General features: G+C 43.5%; 1 protein-coding gene across 3 annotated transcripts in view; it reads left to right on the top strand.

The window, feature by feature from the left end:
* Positions 1–21,179, top strand: part of DIS3L2 (DIS3 like 3'-5' exoribonuclease 2) — a 355,877-nt gene that overhangs the window by 149,046 nt on the left and 185,652 nt on the right. For all 3 annotated transcript variants that reach the window (XM_047721343.1, XM_047721346.1, XM_047721345.1), the window contains exons 7-8: positions 13,321–13,421; positions 19,095–19,342. In XM_047721343.1, coding sequence (XP_047577299.1) covers positions 13,321–13,421; positions 19,095–19,342 — 349 coding nt within the window. The remainder of the gene's footprint in view (positions 1–13,320; positions 13,422–19,094; positions 19,343–21,179) is intronic.

Consider the following 21,179-nt stretch of genomic DNA (forward strand, 5'->3'; position numbering starts at 1 on the left):
CACAGCTCATCTAAAGAGGTTTCCTCGTTTTTTTTTTCCAGCTAAATATGTGATCTTTCTCTTCTGTGACTTCTTCATAGCTACTTTTTTTCTTTTTCAGTTTATATTCCATCACGGATCTTATTATGGTTGAATATTTTCTTTTCTTCCCTCACATAACTGTTTTTGCTCATCTTTCATCCACTTGCAACTCTGAGAACAGAGTCTTGTATTCAGCAAAAGTCTCCCATTTTTTCCTTCTTTGAAGCTAAAGGAGGACCAAAGTTGCTCTCTTGCTTAGCACCAGAGTCCTTTCTGTCTGCAGCAACCACATAGGAGCCATTATAAAACCTTCAGATTCGCCAGTTGGGCATCAAAAGCAGTGACTCACTCATGTCTATATAACCTGGCTGGAGTGACCCACACGAGTCTGATTTGCATTTAGAGTTAGAGCTTGTTACCTTATTAAAGAGAAACAATTTTCTATCAGAGATGCTTTACGCATTAGCTGTTTTCGAGTGGTGCATTGTTCTGTTTCCGAGGGGGCCCGGTGGATCTCAGATAATGATGCAGTCTATAAAAATCAACTTCTTCAAGCTGTCTGTTTTCTTTTGCCTCTTAATGATCACTTTGTGGTCCTGCTTTTTTAGGTCACAGCAAGTGAACTGATAAAGAAGACTGGCTTTTGGAAGGGCAGCATTTTAATTCTGTCCCCTTTTCCCAACAGTGAGCTCCAGCCACTTATCATTCCTGTTGGAGATGTTCAGTAGGGTATGCTTTAAGAGGCTGATACATAAGAGAGAGAGGATATAGGTTTGATATATGTGGAATTGAAGACTCAGAACACAACAAATCTAATCTAGCTTCCCATGCTTTGAGACCAGTCTCTACTCAACCCTCCAAGATAGCTTAGCACCTTTTTCATTTTTTTAAGTTTTTTTTTAAATTAACATACAATGTGTTATTTGTATCAGGGGTACAGGTTTGTGAATCATCAGTCTTACACAATTCACAGCACTCATGATAGCACATACCTTCCCCAGTGTCCATCCACCAACCACCCCATCCCTCCCACCCTCCAGTCTCTTATACTTTGTCTCCCTCTCTGGTTTCATCTTGTTTCATTTTTCCCCTCCCTTCCCCTATGATCCTCTGTCTTGCTTCTCAAATTCCTCATATCAGGGAGAGCATGTAATTGTCTTTCTCTTACTGACTTATTTTGCTTAGCGTAATACCCTCTAGTTCCATCCATGTCATTGCAAATGGCAAGATTTCGGTTTTTTTGATGGGTGCATCATTCATATATATATATATATATATATATATATATATATATATACACACACACATATATATATCTCACATTTTCTTTATTCATCTGTTGATGAACATCTAGGCTCTTTCCATAGTTTGGCTATTGTAGACATTGCTGCTATAAACATTGGGGTGCAGGTACCCCTTCAGATCACTACATTTGTATCTTTAGGGTAAATACCTAGTAGTGCAATTGCTGGGTCATTGGGTAGCTCTATTTTCAACTTTTTGAGGAACCTCCATACTGTTTTCCAGAGTGGCTGCACCAGCTTGCGTTCCCACCAACAGTGTAGGAGGGTTCCCCTTTCTCCACATCCTCGCCAACACCTGTTGGCGATTTCCTGATTTCCTGACTTGTTAATTTTAGCCATTCTGACTGATGTGAGGTGGTAACTCACTGTGGTTTCGATTTGTTTTTCCCTGATGCCAAGTGATATTGAGAACTTTTTCATGTGTCTCTTTGCCATTTGGATGTCTTCTTTGGAGAAGTGTCTGTTCATGTCTTCTGCCCATTTTTTATTGGATTATTTGTTCTGTGGGTGTTGGGTTTGATAAGTTCTTTATAGATTTTGGATACTAGCCCTTTATCTGATAAGACATTTGCAAATATATTCTCCCATTCTGTCAGTTGTCTTTTTGGCTTTGTTGACTGTTTCCTTTGCTGTGCAAAAGCTTTTGATCTTGATGAAGTCCCAATAGTTCATTTTTGCCCTTGCTTCTCTTGCCTTTGGCGATGTTTCTAGGAAGAAGTTGCTGAGGTCAAAGAGGTTGCTGCCTGTGTTCTCCTCAAGGATGTTGATGGATTCCTGCCTCACACTGCGGTCTTTCATCCATTTTTGTCTATTTTTGTGTATGGTGTAAGGAAATGGTCCAGTTTCATTCTTCTGCATGTGGCTGTCCAATTTTCCCAACACCATTTGTTGAAGAGACTGATTTTTTTCCATTGGACATTCTTTCCTGCTTTGTCGAAGATGTTTGGCCATGGAGTTGAAGGTCCATTTCTGGGCTCTATTCTGTTCCATTGATCTATGTGTCTGTTTTTGTGCCAGTGTCTTGATGATTACAGCTTTGTAATAGAGCTTGAAGTCTGGAATTGTGATGCTGCCAGCTTTGGTTTTCCATTTTTTGAAGTTTTGATGGATAGCTAGTCTTGAGAAGTCTGGTAAAGAAACACTGGTTTGATTTTAGTAAACACTGTGTTCTGGTGTTGAAATAATCACATCATATTAAGATTTAAAGGTTGGCCCCTTTAAGAAAAACTCCGATGAAAGTCAACTTAAACTTGGAGGAATCATCCGTCTGCTGGGAAAGATGCAGAATTAGTAAGTTAAAGCCAGCTACATTATGTGCCTACATTTTGGGTCTTTGGGGAGCCATGAGGCTAAAAGCCAATTAAAGCTTTAGTAGAGAGAAATTTAAAAGTGGTTTCTCCTGGGCAAGAGAAAGATTTGGAGCAGAGAGTGCGAGTAAAGCAGGAGAGTGTTGATGATGTAATTAATACAGTTAACAGCTGGGAATGGGAATCAGTGCAGAGCCCCATCTGAGAAGATGACTCTGTGAGAAACTCAAGTTTGGGCCTGAAAGCTACACTATCTAGGTTTTGGCTTCAAATCAGGAACCTGAAGGCATCTCTGTATGGTCAGCCTGGTGAGGAGGGTGGCCAAACCTGCCACAATGAGTATGCAGATTAGAACAATATAAAAAATGGATAGCAAAGGGATTTTTCCTCTTACTGCTTGAGTATTAACTCTTTTCATCCCTTTATTCATCCTTTTCTCTTAATATGTCATGTCATCCTTTCCCCAGTCTCTACCCATCTGTCTACTCTCAGACATTGTTATCTAACTGATGTCCCCAACCTCTGCCCAGAGATGTAGAGCCTTATCTCCAGCCTGCGTAGAGGACATTATCATACTTGTATCCCATTGTCATCCCAAACTCAAAATTTGCCCCAAACAGAGTGATTGACTTCTCTCATTATCTTATCACTCAGCCAGATCTCTCAGAAATCCTGTTTTCTTTTCCATTCTCACTTCGTCAAACCTGTTAGGATCCTGAAGGCTGTGTGGCATCATGGGAAGGGCATGAGGTGCCCGCGTACATGAGGCTGGCACCCATGGGCAAGCCTGTTACTTGATCTTTGTAAGCCTCATTTCTCCTATCTCTCTAATCGGGTAATTGGCATGATAATACCTGCCTACCTCATTGGATTATTGGAGAATATAAAATGTGGTTGTGTATGTAAATCATGTAACACAGTGCCAGACGTGTGCAGTAGGTGCTCAATTAACTAGTTAGTAGTTTTATTTTGAATGCACAGAGCACGGTGCCTGGCATGTTCAGGGCCACTGTTTGGAGATGCCACTCGCATTTGATCCTCCCCAGAATTGTGTTTCCCAGCTTGGAATGTAGTGAGTATCCTCCTCTAGCACTTCTCAACAGATGAGTTTGGCTTGTAGGTTTCAGAGAAAAGCTGCTCTACCCCGCCCTCCATGGTCCCCCTCAACTTTCACCCACCATGTTCATAAGCGACTTACGCCTAGACTCATCCCCTCCCTAATTTGTTTTCCTGCGCAGAAAGTGGCATCTCTGTCCTTCTGCCCGAGGCTAATCTTTACCCCGGGGTTCTGATACCATCCCTTCCTGCCCAGGGCCCCCTCCCAGTCCTCATTGTGCCGTCTTCAACCACACCTCCTGTAGTGGTTCTTTCCCATCAGCAATTAACCATGACCAAGGCTCCCTTATCTTAAAAAAATAAACTCATGAGTTAGTGAGTTCTCTGTACCCCTCCAGCTACCACCCTGTATTATTCCAGTCCTGCCTAGTCAGACTTCTGGAGCCTAGTCCACACCCTCGTTTCCTCCGTTTACCTTTCATTCCGATCCCCACGCGTTGCATTCAGACTTCACTGTGTTTCCTTCTTTCAAATGAGTCTTCAAAAGGGTTGCCTGTGACCTTGTTATTCTAGGGCCACTCTGCTGACCATGTTGAAATGCTTGTTTTGTAGTTTTTTTGTTTGGTTGGTTTTTTGGTTTTTGTTTTTGTTTGTTTGTTTTGGTTGACTCACCCCACATTAGCCTGATTTTTCTCCTACTTTCCTAACTGTACCTCAGTTTCCTTGTAGGCTTTTCTGCTTCTGCTTTCTTAAATATTGGTGTTTCTCCCTGCTTTGACTCTTCTAATTTGAAACCTTCTCTGAGGAGGCCAGTCCACTCATCCATTTGCCCTCTGTACATAGGAGACACCCTCATTTCCGTCTCTAGCCCAGACTTCTCTCTTAAGCATCAGATCACCTCAGACTTACCAAGTGCTACTAGAACTTAGATCGCCTCCTGGTTGCCTGGAGATGCTCTTCCTGTGGTGGCTCACTGCCCATTTGTCTACGTGTGGCTCTCAACACTTCAGTGTGAGTCAGAATCAGAACCCCCTGGGAAGCTTGTTCCAACAGACTGCTGGGCCCCACCCCCCCAGAAGTCCTGAGTTCCTCCATCTGGGGGTGGGGCCTGAGAACTTGCACTTTGGGGAGTTCCCAGGTGATGCTGTTGCTGCTGGTCAGAGAACTCTGAGAACTTCTATTTAAGGAATTGAGGCTGGTTTTCCCTATTCCTTACTCTCCCCTATGACCTCCCTCTTTTCCCTTCAATTAGCATTCACATAATCTTGTCAGTTTAGCCTTTTAACTACCTCTCTAGTGTGATTCAAGCATTAAAAGCTAACTGGCTTTTCTTTCTTTTTTTTTTTCTTTTTTTTTTTTATAGATTTTATTATTTGAGAGAGAGAGAATGAGGGGGGTGGGGGGAGGCAGAGGGAGAGGGAGAAGCAGGCTCCCTGCTGAGCAGGAAGCCCATTGTGGGGCTCCATCCCAGGAACCTGGGATCATGACCTGGGCTGAAGGCAGACACTTAACTGACCGAGCCACCCAGGCACCCCTCTAAGTGGCTTTTCTGTTTCCTGTCTCACTTCTCCTGAATCTACTCTGAACACAGCCAGTGTGAGCTTCTTAAAGCATAAGTCCTGTTAGTCTCCTGCCTACTTTATTCTATAGCTCTGCATTGCCTTTGGAGTAAATCCAGACTTCCTGATGTTGACCTGGCCTCTGCCTGCCTCTCTCACACCAGCTCTTGTTTCTCCTTACTTCACACAGAAGGCACCAAGCATTCAGAAAAGTAATGAGTACTTTAAATATACATTATATAGCAGTCATTGAGTGCCTCCTGTGTTCTAGCCACTGTTGCACTTTTACACACATTAACTCCATTTAATTTTCCCATTAACCCTATAAGATTGGTTACATTTTACAGAGGAGGAAATGTCACCCATTTTATAATGTTACCATCGTCCTGAACACCAACCATGTCCAGTCAGTTTTTCCCAGTATGACAAGGTTGTATTCCCTCAAAACTCACTGTAAGAGCTAATAATGATAATATTGATAATGATAATGATATCAACAACAACAACAACAATATTAAGAGTATCTAACAGTTTTGGTTATTGTACTTTGTGCCAGGGTACTCCCTGTAAACATAAATCATGTAAACTATTCCAGATTTACTGGGGAGGAAATTCACAGGGAAGGAATAACTTGTGTCAAAATCACATAATTCAAGGTCACAGGATGGAGGTTTGAATTTAGGTCTTGTGATTTCAAAGCTCATGCATTTAACTACTCTATCTTTCCTATGGGTGGAAGCAGTGAAATTGTATTGAGAGCTGTTTATTACTTGCCATCTTGTAAAATTTTAAAATTTTCAATGTCTATAACTGAATTATAAAATTTTTTTTAAAGATTTTATTTATTTATTTGACAGAGAGAGAGATCACAAGTAGGCAGAGAGGCAGGCAGAGAGAGGAGGAAGCAGGCTCACCACTGAGCAGAGAGCCCGATGTGGGGCTCGATCCCAGGACCCTGAGATCATGACCCGAGCCGAAGGCAGAGGCTTAACCCACTGAGCCACCCAGGCGCCCCTGAATTATAAAATTTTTGGCAACCCTCTCCTCCTCATTGGAACCCACCCACACGTACCTGTCTTTCTTCCAGATCTTATCATATTGTGGTGGTTGGACTTGGAGTCGTGCTGGGTTCTGACACCCCCTCTATTAAATACCTCCTTGGATAAACCCTGGGATAAGTTCCTTTACCTCTTTGAATGGCTGATGGCTATTCTCTAAAAATCAAAATAGTAATACTTCCTTCATGGGGTTGCTGAGAAAAATAAATGTGAGAGTACCTGCCTCTTCTCTCTGTCCCTTGTGCTTTTGCCTTAGGTAACATTGGGCATTATCATAGTGGCTTCCTTACTATCTCCTACTCTCTTCCTTACTATCTCCTGTTGTGTTTCCTGCACAGGTCACAACTGTCCCCTCCCATGTTCTCACCCTGTCACTCTCCCTAACTATGCTCTACAGTGCCACCTGAAAAATATTTGTAAAATATAAATCCTGGGGACTTTCTGTCACTAGTAATAGTGGGCTCTTATTCAAACACACTTCTGCCTGCTGAAACAACTAAAAATATTTGCATAAAGTAAAAAAAAAAAAAGACCCCAAACTTTGAACATTAAAGAGCAGGCAATATTGCAGATTTGACCAGCAGTAATGGGGGACAGAAATAAAGCAGCTGGGGTCTCACAAGAAGCTGGGACTCCAAAGGGCTCTGCCATGTGGGTGAGCTCACGTGGAATTACAGCCCAGGTTCAAGCTGACTGGGTCAACCAAGGAATCTCAAGTCTTGAATTGGCTTAAGGGCTGGTATTCCTCTAAGCACCTCGCAAAACCATGTGGAAATCCTTTCCGAAGGAAGGTTTCTTCAACCCAGGCCCCAAATTATTCAGTGATGAGCATGTAAATGTAACCAGGCACCCAAGGAAACCATATCGCAGTGGCAAGAACCATCAACAACCACATGCAATAGAAGCAGCCCTTCATACATGTCATCAGATCGTGGAATCTGTAAGCAACTACTGTATTTAAAGAAATAAAAGATAAGCGTGAACATATCTGCAAAGAGTAGGAAACTACGATATGTGACAAAGCAAATTGGAAAAGGAACCTAATAAAAATTCTAGAAATAAGATAACTTTAATGAAATTAACTCAGTGGATGAGGAAAAATGTAGTGTATTTGATGGCATAGTTTAAAGAAGAATGCCTCAGTGGGTGAATTTAATAGAAGATTGGATAAAGCTGAAAAAAAATTAACAAACTAGAAGACAGTAAAAAAAAAAAATTATCCGGAGTATAACATGGATAGACAAATAGAAAACACAGACGAGAAAGGTATAAATAAGTTAAAGTCTTAGAAGGAGATGAGTGAAAAAATAAGCAAAATGAAATTTAAGGGTACTGGCTGAAATTTTCCATAACAGCTGAGATACCAAACCACAGATTTAAGATAACTAATGATTGCAAGTAAAATTTTAAAAAAATCCTAACTTAGGTGCATCAAGATGTAAATCAAAAGCCAAGAGAAAATCATAAAACCAGCTAGAGAAAAAGATTCTCTTCATAGGAGCAGCAGACTGACCTTTCACCAAATATGATTCTGATCATGGCATCCTCAAAATTTTTAATAGCTTTCTGTTCCTATAATATAAAATACATGCTCTTCAGCATGTCATATAAGGCCTTTCATGCCTGGTCTCTTCAGCTTATTTGAACACTGAACCTTCCTCCTTCTCCCATTTATTCTCAATTGTGTGCCTTTGCACAGTTCCTCGCCCTTTCTGGGATGTCATTTGTTTAACTGGATAGATTGAAACTCCTTTTGCCCAATCCCTTGCCTTTTTCTTCACATTACCCCCACTTGGCGTCACAGTCAAATCATCTGAAGACCTTTTGATGTATTTGTGAAGTGTTAAGAATCATCAGACTTGTTAGTCTGTTGTTTATATATGAGAGGACCAAATCAAAGTAATTTTTTTAAAAAGATTTTATTTATTTGAGAGAGAAGGAGACAGAGCATGAGTGGGGAGAGGGGCAGAGGGAGAGGAGACAGAGACAAGCAGATTCCTTGCTGAGTGAGGAGCCCCACCCTGGGCTCGATCCCAGGACCCTGAGATCATAACCTGAGCTGAAGTCTGATACTTCACTGACTGAGCCATCTAGGTGCCCCCAGAATCATTTTTCTTACCAGAATCAGGTATTAGGTTTGCACTTGATAGATGTAAGTGGCCATACCAACCCTACCAAACCATGGCATTTTACTTTTTAAATGTTTAAAATAGAAGTTTTAGACAATCTGTAGAAAGAGATTAGGATTTCACTCGACTTGCCTTCCTAGAGTATGTGTTGGGGGATATAATGAATAGTTGCTTGTATTAGTAGTTTATCTATTTCCTAGAAAATTCTCTCTTTTAGATGAAGAATTTTGGTAGTCACTAGTTTCTAGGATCTTTTGAACTAGAAGGGGCCACAGAGTGCATGGGCCATCTCTGCCTTCACTATGGCAAAACCAAAGGCTGTGGGGACGCATAACCCTCCACCCTTGTGAGGACTTCCAGCCTGCCCTGTTCAAGTAATTTCATCATAGAGTTTTAGTGCTCTGTCAAGCCATTTTTTCCTGATATTCAATCAAAAGCTCCTTTAATTTAAGCCCATTTTTCATATACTAAGTCATTCATTGTGATGGAAATATACTTAGCGTCATTCTTCTATTCTTCAGACATGTCTCTCCAATTTCGTCTCTCTTTGCTCTCACTGCCACTGTCTAATTCAGATTCTGATTGTGTCTCAGCTCGACAGCAGCCCCGCTCGCAGCTTTCTAAGATCTTCATTCAGCATTGCTTCCAAACTCATAGTCCTGAGACGTATATGTCCCTTACCATCAAAATGCTTAATAGGATAGTGTCCAGGCTTGTCAGTTCATGGTTTAGATCTTATGTTAGAAAGTATGTTCTGTTGAGAATGGAGTTAAATCATAAAATATCAGTGACTTAAATAAGAAAGAAACCTATTTCTATGTTATATAAAAGAAGACCAGAGGTAGGCAGGCCAGGGCTCAGAGAGTAGTTCCATAGTTTTAAGCCCATTCTGTTGTGCTGCTCTCTGGTGTAGAAAGCACCCTTGTCCTGCAGCCTCTGGGACCAAGATGAGTGCTTGAGGTCCAGCTGTCACATCCACATTCCAACCAGCAAGAAGGAAGAAAGAGACACTTCCCCGAGGTCACTTACAACACCTTCACCTGCATTTTGCTGGCTAAAACTTAGACATATAGGCTACACTAAGTTGCAAGAAAGCTGAAAAATGTAGTCTATTAACTAGGTTTCCCCAGCTGAAATTGGAGTCCTTGTTACCAGGAAAGAAGAGACTAGATCTTGGGCAGTAACCAGAGTGTCTGCCGCAGGACCTTTCTGCCATCCTCCTTCCTCTCCGCACCCCAGAGCCTTCTCACCCAGCCCTTGTATCTTCAGGCTGTTAGTGGCTACAGTAAACCTCTTCCTAGTCCTTTACCCTGTCAAGACTTTTCACAGCTCTGGGCCTTACTTGCAGTGTCCTTTCACTTTCTCATCTCTCTCACATCCATACATCCTATAAGCCCAGGTCACTCCCTCAGGGCAGTTTTTTAAATCTCCTTAACAGTGACAACATAACACTAATTCCTGGAGCCAGATAGCAGTGGAAGAAGAGCTTTCTGAACTTAGTAGTGGAACACACTTGGGTTTGAATCTCTTCTCTCCAGCTTGGCCTGGAAAGTACAGAAATGGAAGGACTCAGCCTACAGACTGTGTTTAAACCATAGCCTAGACCTCTCTTCGAGTTCCAGACCTTTATATTGAACTGCTTATTCAGCGTCATCATTTGAAGGTTTCATAGGTAGCCTCAAAGAGGAACACCTCAGAAGTAGAACTCGTGGTTTCCACCTCCTCCTCTAGTCTCTCCTGTGACAATAATGATACCTCTATCGACCTAGCTGCAGATGTCAGAAAGCTGGAAATCACCCTTCACTTCTCATAGCTAATGATCTGTAGGGTTTCCTGTCTGATCACCATCAAAATCTCTTTGTTCAAGTGTACAATGTGCCTGAGGTTGATCCTCTTCATTCCCTACAGTGCCTCCATCGTAGCACCATCCTCACATGTTTGGACTGCTCCAGTAGCTCTTCGCTGGCCTCCCTGCCTCTGCTCTCAGCCTGCTTGAACCTGCCCTCGGGCAGTGTCACTTTCATGCACAAATCCTTGCCAGCTTCCCCGTGTATCCAGGTTCCAATTTAGGACGTGTCAATCCTAGAAGACGTCAGCTGACTTGACTCCTGTTACCGCTCACCCTCGTCCCTGCCATGCCTGTTCTGAGGCTCACTATGCTCCAGCTACCTGGTTTTCTTTCTGTTCCTCGTTTGTGCCAGGCACCTCTCACCTCTGTCCCTTCCCAGTACCGTTTCCTACCTGGGATCTTCTGTCCCTTTCTTTATTCCTGAACACACCATCCTGCGGTGTCAGCTTAAATGTCACTTCCATGCAGGGCCTCTTTTCCTGACCTCTTAATCTAAATTGTATATTGAGAGAACTCTTCCTCCTTGAAACTGTTCTTTCCTTCTTCGCCTTCATCATGATTTATTGATTGATTGGTTATTTATTGAATATCACTCGTGCATAAAGTCTATGTTCTCTAAGGGCTGGAACCATATTTCTTTCATTCACTGAATCCTTAATGCGCATTGCTCAATAAATAGACATGGAATAAATGAATAAATGAAGAATCTCATGATTAAACAGTGTGTCAGATCTCTCATTAACCTGACAACTTTGCTGTTAGGGTAGGGAGACGTAGTTGTTGGAAACCTATGAAGGTGGTTCACCTTTCTAACCTGTAATTGTGTTTCCTCACATTTGTTGAATGTATCTCTGATGCTCACCTGCATGGCTGAAAGCTTCAGTTTGATTGATTGGAATGCATCTTTGAACAAAGCTTCGTTTCTGTCAGGATATCCTTATGAACTCAGAACCTGGAAAGGTCATGTGCAGGTGTGATATTGGAAAATCACAGTTGGGCTCGCTTCCTTGGCTACCCCTCTTTCTTTGGATGCAATCTGGCATAACCTTTGGAACAGAAGACTTGCTTGTTGTTGGGGTGGAGTCCAAGGCAATAGTCATTTTAAGTTGGAACCATCAGTGACTGTGATAGAAGGTTGCATGCCCAGGATTTGGGATGCCTTAGAAAACCCCCTTGATTGCCAGCTCTTGAGACTTAAAGTTCAGATAGCAAATATCTAGGTAGAATGTGCTGGTTCATGGTATTTCCAGCCTCCTAATCTTTCCTGAATGACCTCGTTCTGTGGAGCACACTGGCAAGATACATTATGGAGCAGATCAACAACTTGTGTGGGGTTTTTTCCTCCCCAAGAGTATAAAAGATGTGGTTCAGGAAGCGTCTAATGACCTTGGAATCCTGAACTATGGTCTAAAATCCTGAACTGTGGATATCATCTAAGATGGATATCCTCTTTTACTAATGGACAGGGTGATCAACAATGGGAAAGTTCTCATTTGTTTTTTCTTTTGGGAAAACAGTGAGAATTCTGCTTTCAGTGGGCACTATGGTAGGCATATTTCAGCATAGATGGAAAAGCAAACAGTTGATCATTCTTAAACCCCAGTAGGTCAGATCATGTCAGTGTTTCCAGAGTACGCCCAGAATGGTAAAACTTGGCCTTAAAGCTGAGCTTTGGCTAAGAGGCAGCCAGTCCTGAAAAGGATTTATTTATTTATTTTGGCCTTGGTAATGTCTAAATGATGATAAGTACAAGTCTCTCTTAGCTATCTGGAGTGGAGCCCACATGAATGCACTGTGACCCCTAAAATCCAGAAACTCCAGTATAGTTGGATAAGACTATTTTGTGGGGGAACTCTAAAGTAAGATACGAAAATACAAAATATTAAATGTTCAGAAGTGTGTAATTTGCTGCATTTGTTCATGAGTGGTTTTAATACTTCTGGTACAGAGCCTAATTTCCCTCTTTATTAGGGAGATGTGGTTTCAGTTTCTTGGGTGAATGTGCATTTTATAAGTTTCTTAAGAAAGGAAATTAAACATTTAAAGACATTAAATACTTTTTATATAATGTCACTAAGAAAAGCCAGGAAAATCAGGGTTGGCTTATTTATTTATTTATTTATTTAATAAATATAATCTATTTTCCCCCATTTTGTTTGTTATGGCTGGTACCAAAGTACTTTTTTTTTTAAAGATTTTATTTATTTATTTGACAGAGAGAAATCACAAGTAAGCAGAGAGGCAGGCAGAGAGAGAGGAGGAAGCAGGCTCCCTGCTGAGCAGAAAGCCCGATGCGGGGCTCGAACCCAGGACCTGGGATCATGACCTGAGCCGAAGGCAGCGGCCCAACCCACTGAGCCACCCAGGCGCCCCAGTACCAAAGTACTTTTAAAAGTTAACATTTATTTTGATTTCAGCAGATGTGCATAATAAATTAACCTATCTCTCTTCTTCACTGTGGGCTGGAGCAGTATTTCACATCTAGTATGTTTGGCATTTTGACACCTAACCCATTTAGCTCAGTTCAGCGTAGTTCGATATCTCTACTTATATGATGCTTAGCATTTGAATAACGTTAAATAGCTCAAATGTGGGCCCCTGAGTATAAGCACATTCATGCAAGTTGGTGATGTGATTGACCTTAGCTGAGTCTCCTGACTACTGTGGGCTAGGGTTTCCTTTTCTGTAAAGTGAGAAGTTTAGGATAAATAAACGGTGCTCCAAATTTAAAATCCCACCTGGCGCCTGGGTGGCTCAGCCTGACTCTTGGTTTCGGCTCAGGTCAGGATCTCCTGGGTCGGGACACTGAGACCCGCATTGGTTCCCTGCTCAGCCAGGAAGGAGTCTGCTCGGAAGATTCTTTGCCTCTGCCCCTCCCCCCACTCACACTCGCACACTTGCATGTGCGTGATCTCTCTCTCTCTAAAAAAAAAAAAAAACAAAAACTTAAAAAAAAAATCCTGTGAGTCTGTATGCCTACTAGATAGGCATCTAACTGATTCCTCGTCTCTCTTTTTCCTCTCTCTTCTTATTTTAGGAAAAGAGGATGCTGATGCTCCCGTTACAAAAGATGAGAGCACCTCCACATCACAGGACCCAAGAGCTTTACTGGAGAAGTCGCTGCAAAGATCAGCAAAGGTCATTGCCCACAGATTTTCTGCATATGTCCAAATGACTGTCACCTGAGCTACCTGTCAGAGGGGTCTCATGTAATTCAGTGGGAGCAAGGAATCATAAAAAGCTAATGTTTTGTATAACTTTAAAGGGATACATATATGTTGATTTGCCTGTGTTTGGATGAAGGTCCACAGACTTTCCTTTGTGTGTAGGTATGTTTACTGAAGTTCTGCATTATCTTTTTCTGCTTAAACCACACTCATAATGTGACGTCTTTTTTTTTTTTTAAGATTTTATTTATTTATTTGACAGAGAGAAACACAGAGAGAGAGGGAACACAAGCAGGGGAAGTGAGAGAGGGAGAAGCAGGCTTCCTGCCAAGCAGGGAGCCTGATGTGGGGCTCAGTCCCAGGACCCTAGGATTATGACCCGAGCCGAAGGCAGACACTTAAGGACTGAGCCACCTAGTTTCCCCTAACGTGACGTCTTTGATTTCCAGTTCGGGTTATGTAAAGTGGAGTGAGAATTTAGGCACTATGTGAAACAGTACGAATGTAGATGCCTTCTATATTCTTAGTTTTTTGCTTCAGTTTTTTTTATTGTTGTCATGTCCACATCAAATTCAAAAGTAAGTTTTTAACGCCTTTTTTAGTTTCCCCCCCAAGTATTTAATTTAGTTATTGTAGACACAAAAAACTGCTTTTGCATCCTGTCTGTTGTTTTGCATAGTTCAGTTTTATTTTTCAGTTATATATGCTAGTGGCATATTCAGATATGGGATCAAACACGGCTGACCCTAGCTGTGCAGAAGTAGTGGTAGAAGAAGCTTGTGGTAGAAGAAGTGGTTCAGTGGGTGGTAATAAGTAGGAGGCTTTCTCTGCCACAGACCCCCTTCAGCATGTTTGACTTGCGGAGGTAGTGTTGCCCCTCAGTCTAGCACCTCTTGCAGATTGACACGAGGAATTTCTGAATTATATTACATTTATGTTACCCTCCACTGCCTACCAGTTATTTTAATAAGCATTTTGAATACTAACCATATACCCATATACCAGGCAGCATGCTAGGTATAGAAGATTGTAATGAATGGAAAGCCTGTGGGCTAGATCTGGCTTATAAACTTGTGTTTTGTGTGACTTCTGCAGCATTTAAAAATTTTGACTAAGTAGGGGCGCCTGGGTGGCTCAGTGGGTTAAGCCGCTGCCTTCGGCTCAGGTCATGAACTCAGGGTCCTGGGATCGAGTCCCACATCGGGCTCTCTGCTCAGCAAGAAGCCTGCTTCCCTCTCTCTCTCTCTCTGCCTGCCTCTCCGTCTACTTGTGATCTCTCTCTGTCAAATAAATAAATAAAATCTTTAAAAAAAATTTTTTTTTTACTAAGTAGCTTACTAAAAAAAAGAGAGAGAGAGACTTCTGGCTTCTCTTGATGAAACAAAACATCCGACAACACTGGGCCACATTCTTCAATGACTTTAGTCCGAGCTGAGTATAGGCCCCCCCTCTGTAGGTGGAACTTGTGTTCTGCAGTTTGCTGCTGCCCCCTCAATGGTACTCTCTCTCTTGCTGGTTTGGTTTGTTTTGATAGCTTCTTAGTGAATTCAGTAAAAAATCACAAGGCAATGCAGCACATGTATGGAAAATTTACACTGTGTCCAAGTCATTTCTCCAACTAATGTAGGAATCACAGGTGATGTCAAGCTACTTCATACACTTCTCGTGCTGTCAGATATTAAAACAAAAAGCAAGGACTTCTAGTTCAGACAAGAGGGCATAGACTCGTTTCTCCTTGCTCTTTCCTGGTAGTACAGCTATAAACCCTGGAAAATAACAGGAGGCAGAATTCCGAAGGGTGAAGAGAGGAAGGCAAGTCAGTTAGGGACTCCTCCCTCCTCCCCCAGAAGTAGGAAATGACTGGGGAACACCAGTAAGGAGGATCCTCCCCCAACAGGTATATGGTCCAGGAGACCTTTTCCCTCATGGGTCTGAGACCCTGCTTTCCCAGCCAGAGACCCTCGGCACACAGGCAGGAGCAGGGTCCTACCACAACTAACAACCTGGATGGGAAGTTTCTTTGTCCCTGCATGGACGTGAATCTGTTCCTGATCCGTACTGGGGAGACCAGGTGGCCAGCCCTGAGGAAGTTCTCCTCACCCCCTCAGGCAGTACTGGCAGAGAGCGGCTGGAGCCCCAGTGGTTGCATGTCAGCCAGACATCAAAATACTACTGTGCAGTCTTTGCTGATGAAATTGTCATTGGAACTGGAGCCCACAAAAGTAGTTCAGGATCTCTGTGCTAAAATAAGACAGGGTGACCTGCCTTCTAAAAGAAAACATTTCAGTAAGACCTTGCATCTCCCAACATAATAGTCAAAAGGTCCAGGTACAGAAGAAAATCGTTCATTATACCAAGAACCAGGACATCATCACCTGAGTGAGGAGAGACAACTAACTGATGCTGACACCAAGACGGTGCAGCTGACAGTGACTTGAAATCAGCCATCATAAATATGCTTCAACAAGCGATGAAAAACTCAAAACAAGTGAGAAATTAGAAGATCTCGGCAAAGAAATAGAGGTTATTAAAAAAAAAAAAAAGAACCAAGTGGAAATTACAGGACTAAAAAACACAGGAACAGAAATAAAATACTCAGAGGACAGGCTCAGTAGTAAAGGTGACTCAGCATAGAATTAGTTAACTTGAGAAGAGATCAGTCGAATTTACCCTGCTGAACAGAGAGAAAATAGACTAGAAAAAGTGAACAGAGCTTCAGGAAGTTGTGGGACTATAAGGTAGATTCAGCATTCAGACCACTGGAGTCCTAGAAGGAGGGGAGCATCAGGAGAGTGGGGCTTATAGACTGTGCTGACTGGGAGCAGGTTAAAAATACCCGAGAGTTTTTGAGGTTGGAGCAACGATTATATAACATGAATGTGTGTAGAATGGTGTCCATCTTCTATCTGCATCATTGTAATTCTCCTCTTTCTTTTTTTAAAGATTTTATTTATTTATTTGACAGAGAGAGAGATCACAAGTAGTCAGGCAAGCAGAGAGCCTGATGTGGGGCTCGATCCCAGGACCCTGAGATCATGATCTGAGCCAAAGGCAGAGGCTTAACCCACTGAGCCACCCAGGTGCCCCTGTAATTCTTTTCTGATGGACTCCATAGCTTGTGTTTGAGGTTGGAGAATAGCAGTGGCCAAACTGTCCCAGAATTGAGGATTTTCTAGGGTGGGTGCAGTGGAAGGGGAAGAGAGGTGAGGCATTTGACGACAGAGGTGAGAGGACTAGAAGTGCTGGAAGATGATGTCCCTCAGAGGTAGGAAAGGATTCAGGCTGAAGAAGTAGCAAACAGACACAGAAAGCAGGCTGCGGTCAAGGCGCCAGTAGGCTTGATGTGGTGAAGAAGCCATGGAGCAGGGCCCAGGAGAGTAGGGGACCTGGCCAATGGGTCAGTCTGAGATGATTGGGATTAGATCTGAGGATGCTGAGTGGTGGCCGTGAGGATGAGTTGCCAAAATGGAACGGAAGTGAGGGCCACTGGTACTGAGGAGGTATGGGGACTGTGAGGGCAAGACAGTGGCTGAGTCATTCACTGGGAAGTGTAAGCCAGGTACTGCAGAGTAACTAGGAGGTTCGCGGATGACAGTAACAAGAAGGCGACAGCCTGAACCATGAAAGGTTGCAGGCATACACACGAGGTGGGAAGAGTATGGTCTGGATGTGACAGCATAGGAAAACAAGGGCCTGAGCGTGGAGAAGGAGCAGCGTCTGTCCAAAGGGCCTGGGACAGACAAACACACGTGAAGATGCAGTCAAGGATTCCTGTACAGAGGACACGGCAGCTTGTTCAAAACAGTGGTGTTTTCCAAGGAGGAAGGAAGGGTCAGGAGAATGTAGAGCCTCTCACAGGACTGAGATTTGTGGAGAGGACAGATGTACTGCGGGGTAGCAACCAGGTGTCCCTGGGGCAGAGGAGAGGCACGCTGCCTGGTTGGAGGCTCTTGGCAGACAGACTGAGGCCCCATGTGGAATCAGAGACAAGAACAAGAGCGGCAGCCAGCTCACCAGCAGTCTGGACCTTTGCTCAGTGGTCAGAGTGGAATGCTGGCAAGTAATTTGGTGAGCGGGTCAGAGTGCAAACTGTCTGTAGTGGGAAAGGGGAATAGTTCAGGGAGAAGAACTTCCCAGGGTGGGTGAGGGGATTCACCTTCTTCGAGAATGCGTCTCTCTTGGTGGAAATAGTATGTCCTTGTAATGCTGTGGTGGCCTGAGTCTTGGCCTGGTGAAATGAGAGAATGGGTTTAATGTTGGAAAGAAGGAAGGTGAAATGGTTTCCAGCCTTTTTGTTTTTTATTTTTATTTATTTTTATTTATTTATTTATTTTTAGAGAAGGAGGTAAAGAGGGTGAGCAGTGGTGGCAGGGGTTGGGGGCTAGGGAGTGGGGAGGAGGGAAAGAGAGAATCTTAGGCAGGCTCCATGCCCAGTGTGTTGCCTGATATGGGGCTCAATCTCACAACCCTGAGATCATGACCTGAGCTGTAATCAAGAGAGCCCCAACCTAGTCACCCAGGCACCCAGGTTTCCAGCTTTTAAGGGCATAATAAAGACCAATTCCTTATTTATGTTTAATAACATTTTTTAATAGATAATAGCTTTTTCCTGGAGAAGAAAACTCAATCTTGTAAAATAACATTTTTTTTTTTAAAGCAACTCTTCATGTGAGAAAAATGTAATGTGGGGCAAATACTTGGAACCGTACTTCCTGCTAGAGTCTTACATACGTCCTTAAGACATAGGTCTTTGTTATAAAAGCAGTTTCATGGGTGACTGGGTGGCTCAGTGGTTTGAGCCTCTGCCTTTAGCTCAGGTCATGATCTCAGGGTTCTGGGATCGAGCCCCGCATTGGGCTCTCTGCTCAGCAGGGAGCCTGCTTCCCCCGCCCCCTTTCTCTGCCTGCCTCTCTGCCTACTTGTGATCTCTCTGTCAAATAAATAAATAAAATCTTTAAAAAAAAAAAAAATAAAAGCACTCTCATGTAATATGTCCATGTATTGCATGGTTTGCCTTGGATAACCATGCTTGCTAGATACTTAAGTTGTTGCAGCTTAAATATGCATCACTTAGGGGGCCACGTGGGTGGCTTAGTTGGTGAGCATCTGCCTTTGGCTCAAGTCATCATCCCGGCATGCTGGGATCAAGCCTCACATCGAGCCTGCATTGGGCTCTCTGCTCCTTCTGCTTCTCCCCCTCTGCCTGCTGCTCCCCCTGCTTATGTTCTCTCTGTCAAATAAATAAATGAAATATTTTTAAAAATATGTGCATTAGGGGCGCCTGGGTGGCTCAGTGGGTTGAGCCGCTGCCTTCGGCTCAGGTCATGATCTCAGGGTCCTGGGATCGAGTCCCGCATCAGGCTCTCTGCTCAGCAGGGAGCCTGCTTCCCCCTCTCTCTCTCTCTCTCTCTCTGCCTGCCTCTCTGTCTACTTGTGATCTCTCTCTGTCAAATAAATAAATAAAATCTTAAAAAAAAAATATGTGCATTATTCAGTCACAGAGCATCACTGAGAGGCCCTTCGTTTGGACCTAGAGAAACTGCTGGGCCTAGCGAGTCGACCAAATAATATCTTGCTGACTTCTCCCAACTGTTATCCAGCCCTGTAGATAAACAAGATTTGACTGTATCTTTGGTGTTTTCAGGTGGTTTATATCTTGGAGAAAAAACATTCCCGGGCAGCAACTGGCTTTCTCAAACTCTTGGCTGATAAGAACAGTGAACTGTTTAGGAAATACGCCCTGTTTTCTCCCTCGGACCACCGAGTGCCTAGAATTTATGTGCCTCTCAAGGACTGTCCCCAGGACTTTGTGACCCGGCCTCAAGATTATGCCAACACACTGTTCATCTGCCGCATCGTGGACTGGAAGGAGGACAGCAATTTTGCCCTGGGGTAGGTGATCTCTGGCAAGAAAAACCACAGAGCGCACACAGAGCTCAGTTTTGGTGGCCTTTTGGTAAACGCTTTTGTGTATTCTGATTATTATTTCTTTATTAAAACATAGGTACTTGGCATATTTGGGTCCTGGTGTTTCAGAAATTGTTCTTAGCTATCACTTTGGTCACCTGTAGGCTCCTTGAATTGCCAGGCAGTCACCTCTTTTTGTTTTTGGTTTGGGACATAAAACATAAGCACATTGTGAATCTCTACTTGTTTCCCATTATGTCATGAACTTTGTTTGTACCTGTGAACTGTGAGGGATTTATTGTATCGAACAATCAGACTCTTCCGTTCAGATGCTAGTATTAAAATATGCAAAATTCCAGGCATTCCAGGGGACCTCAGTCTCTGTGCTTTAAAATATAAAAATGAGGGAGCATGGTGGGGGGAGGGGTGGGAAGGCTGGGTAGTGGAGGCGAACAGGTCAGTGGTGCCTGGGGCCCTCCTGCAGACCAGTTTGTGTATTCCTTCAGCTGGTGTTGCAAAAAAGCAGGTCTTGGACCTGGAGGAGGAGGATTTGTGGCCAGAGCTGCTAAATAGTGGCAAGATTGAGATTTGTGTCTGAGTGATGCCGGCCAGACTGCCCTGGATAAATTCTCTGCTACGCCCGTTTCACATCCAGCGGGGGAACAACAATGTCTGCTTTCAGGTCCTGCACGTGTTCTCCAGTGTCAGGATGGGTGTCTGCTTTGTATCTTGGGAACACTGGGGCCAGGACACGCGGTTCTGGGCTGGTCACTGTGGAGCTGGTGTGACCAATTCCAGTGCGGTCATGCGGGCCCAGCTGTCTTAGTCAAGGGCTGTCGTAGCAAAACAACCTGACCAGTGCCTTCCATGTCCTGGGACCATTGGCCAGGGCTTCTCATTAACGAAGGGCAAGTACCTCCCCAGCATTCTGGGTACTCCAGGATCCATTAGAGGATCCTACTGGGCCCTCTCTTCAGGTTCTGGAAATTACTAGAAGACCGTTCTTTCCTCAGAGCTACCTACTGCTGTTACAGGGCAGTCCTTGTCCTGTTGGTGAGCACAGAGGAAGGCTGGTCTTAGAGAGGGCTCTTTGCCTTCCCCGTGACTACCCTCCGATTCAGCCCCAGTCCCCTCTGCCCTGTCTCCTCTCCTTTCTGCTTTCAGGGGCTTTGTCGGTCCCTTTAGAAAAGACCTCTCATCTCAAGTAGAATCTCTTCTTGTGGCTGGGAAAATTCCAGCCACCATGGGTGGCAAGCTTCTCCTCCCGCAGCTTCAAGGCTGGGACCAGGTCTTGTAGGTGAAAGTCAACCAGTTCAAAAAATGTTTGGAGACCTTCAGGGACCCCTGTGATTGTATGGTATATAACATTTTTTATTAATTTTCCACAAACATTGAGATAATAATACATCAGCAACAACTATCTGCCAATAATATGTAATTAATTTATTATTTTGCCAAAATATAAATATGAAAGTATATTTTAATGATGCACTTTGTTGGTATCTATCCTTCCTAGGTTTTACTTATGGTGTTAAAAATTAAGTTGCCTGACTGTAAGTAGGAAAGGGTACCATGTTTTTATAGAAGGTGGCAGAAACCAGTTTAACTTAAATGTAGGTGATGTGGTCACAGAGCATCATGGATAAACCACTTCATTTTGCTCTGAAGAAACTGCTGGCCCCAGCTGTTTGATCAAAAGCTGTATCTGTTGGGACCCCTGGGTGGCTCAGTTGGTTGAGCCGCTGCCTTTGGCTCAGGTCATGATCCCAGCGTCCTGGGATCAAGTCCCGCATCGGGCTCCTTGCTCAGCAGGAGCCTGCTT

This window comes from Lutra lutra, chromosome 3 (genome assembly GCF_902655055.1).
Source record: "Lutra lutra chromosome 3, mLutLut1.2, whole genome shotgun sequence".
Lineage (NCBI taxonomy): Eukaryota > Metazoa > Chordata > Mammalia > Carnivora > Mustelidae > Lutra > Lutra lutra.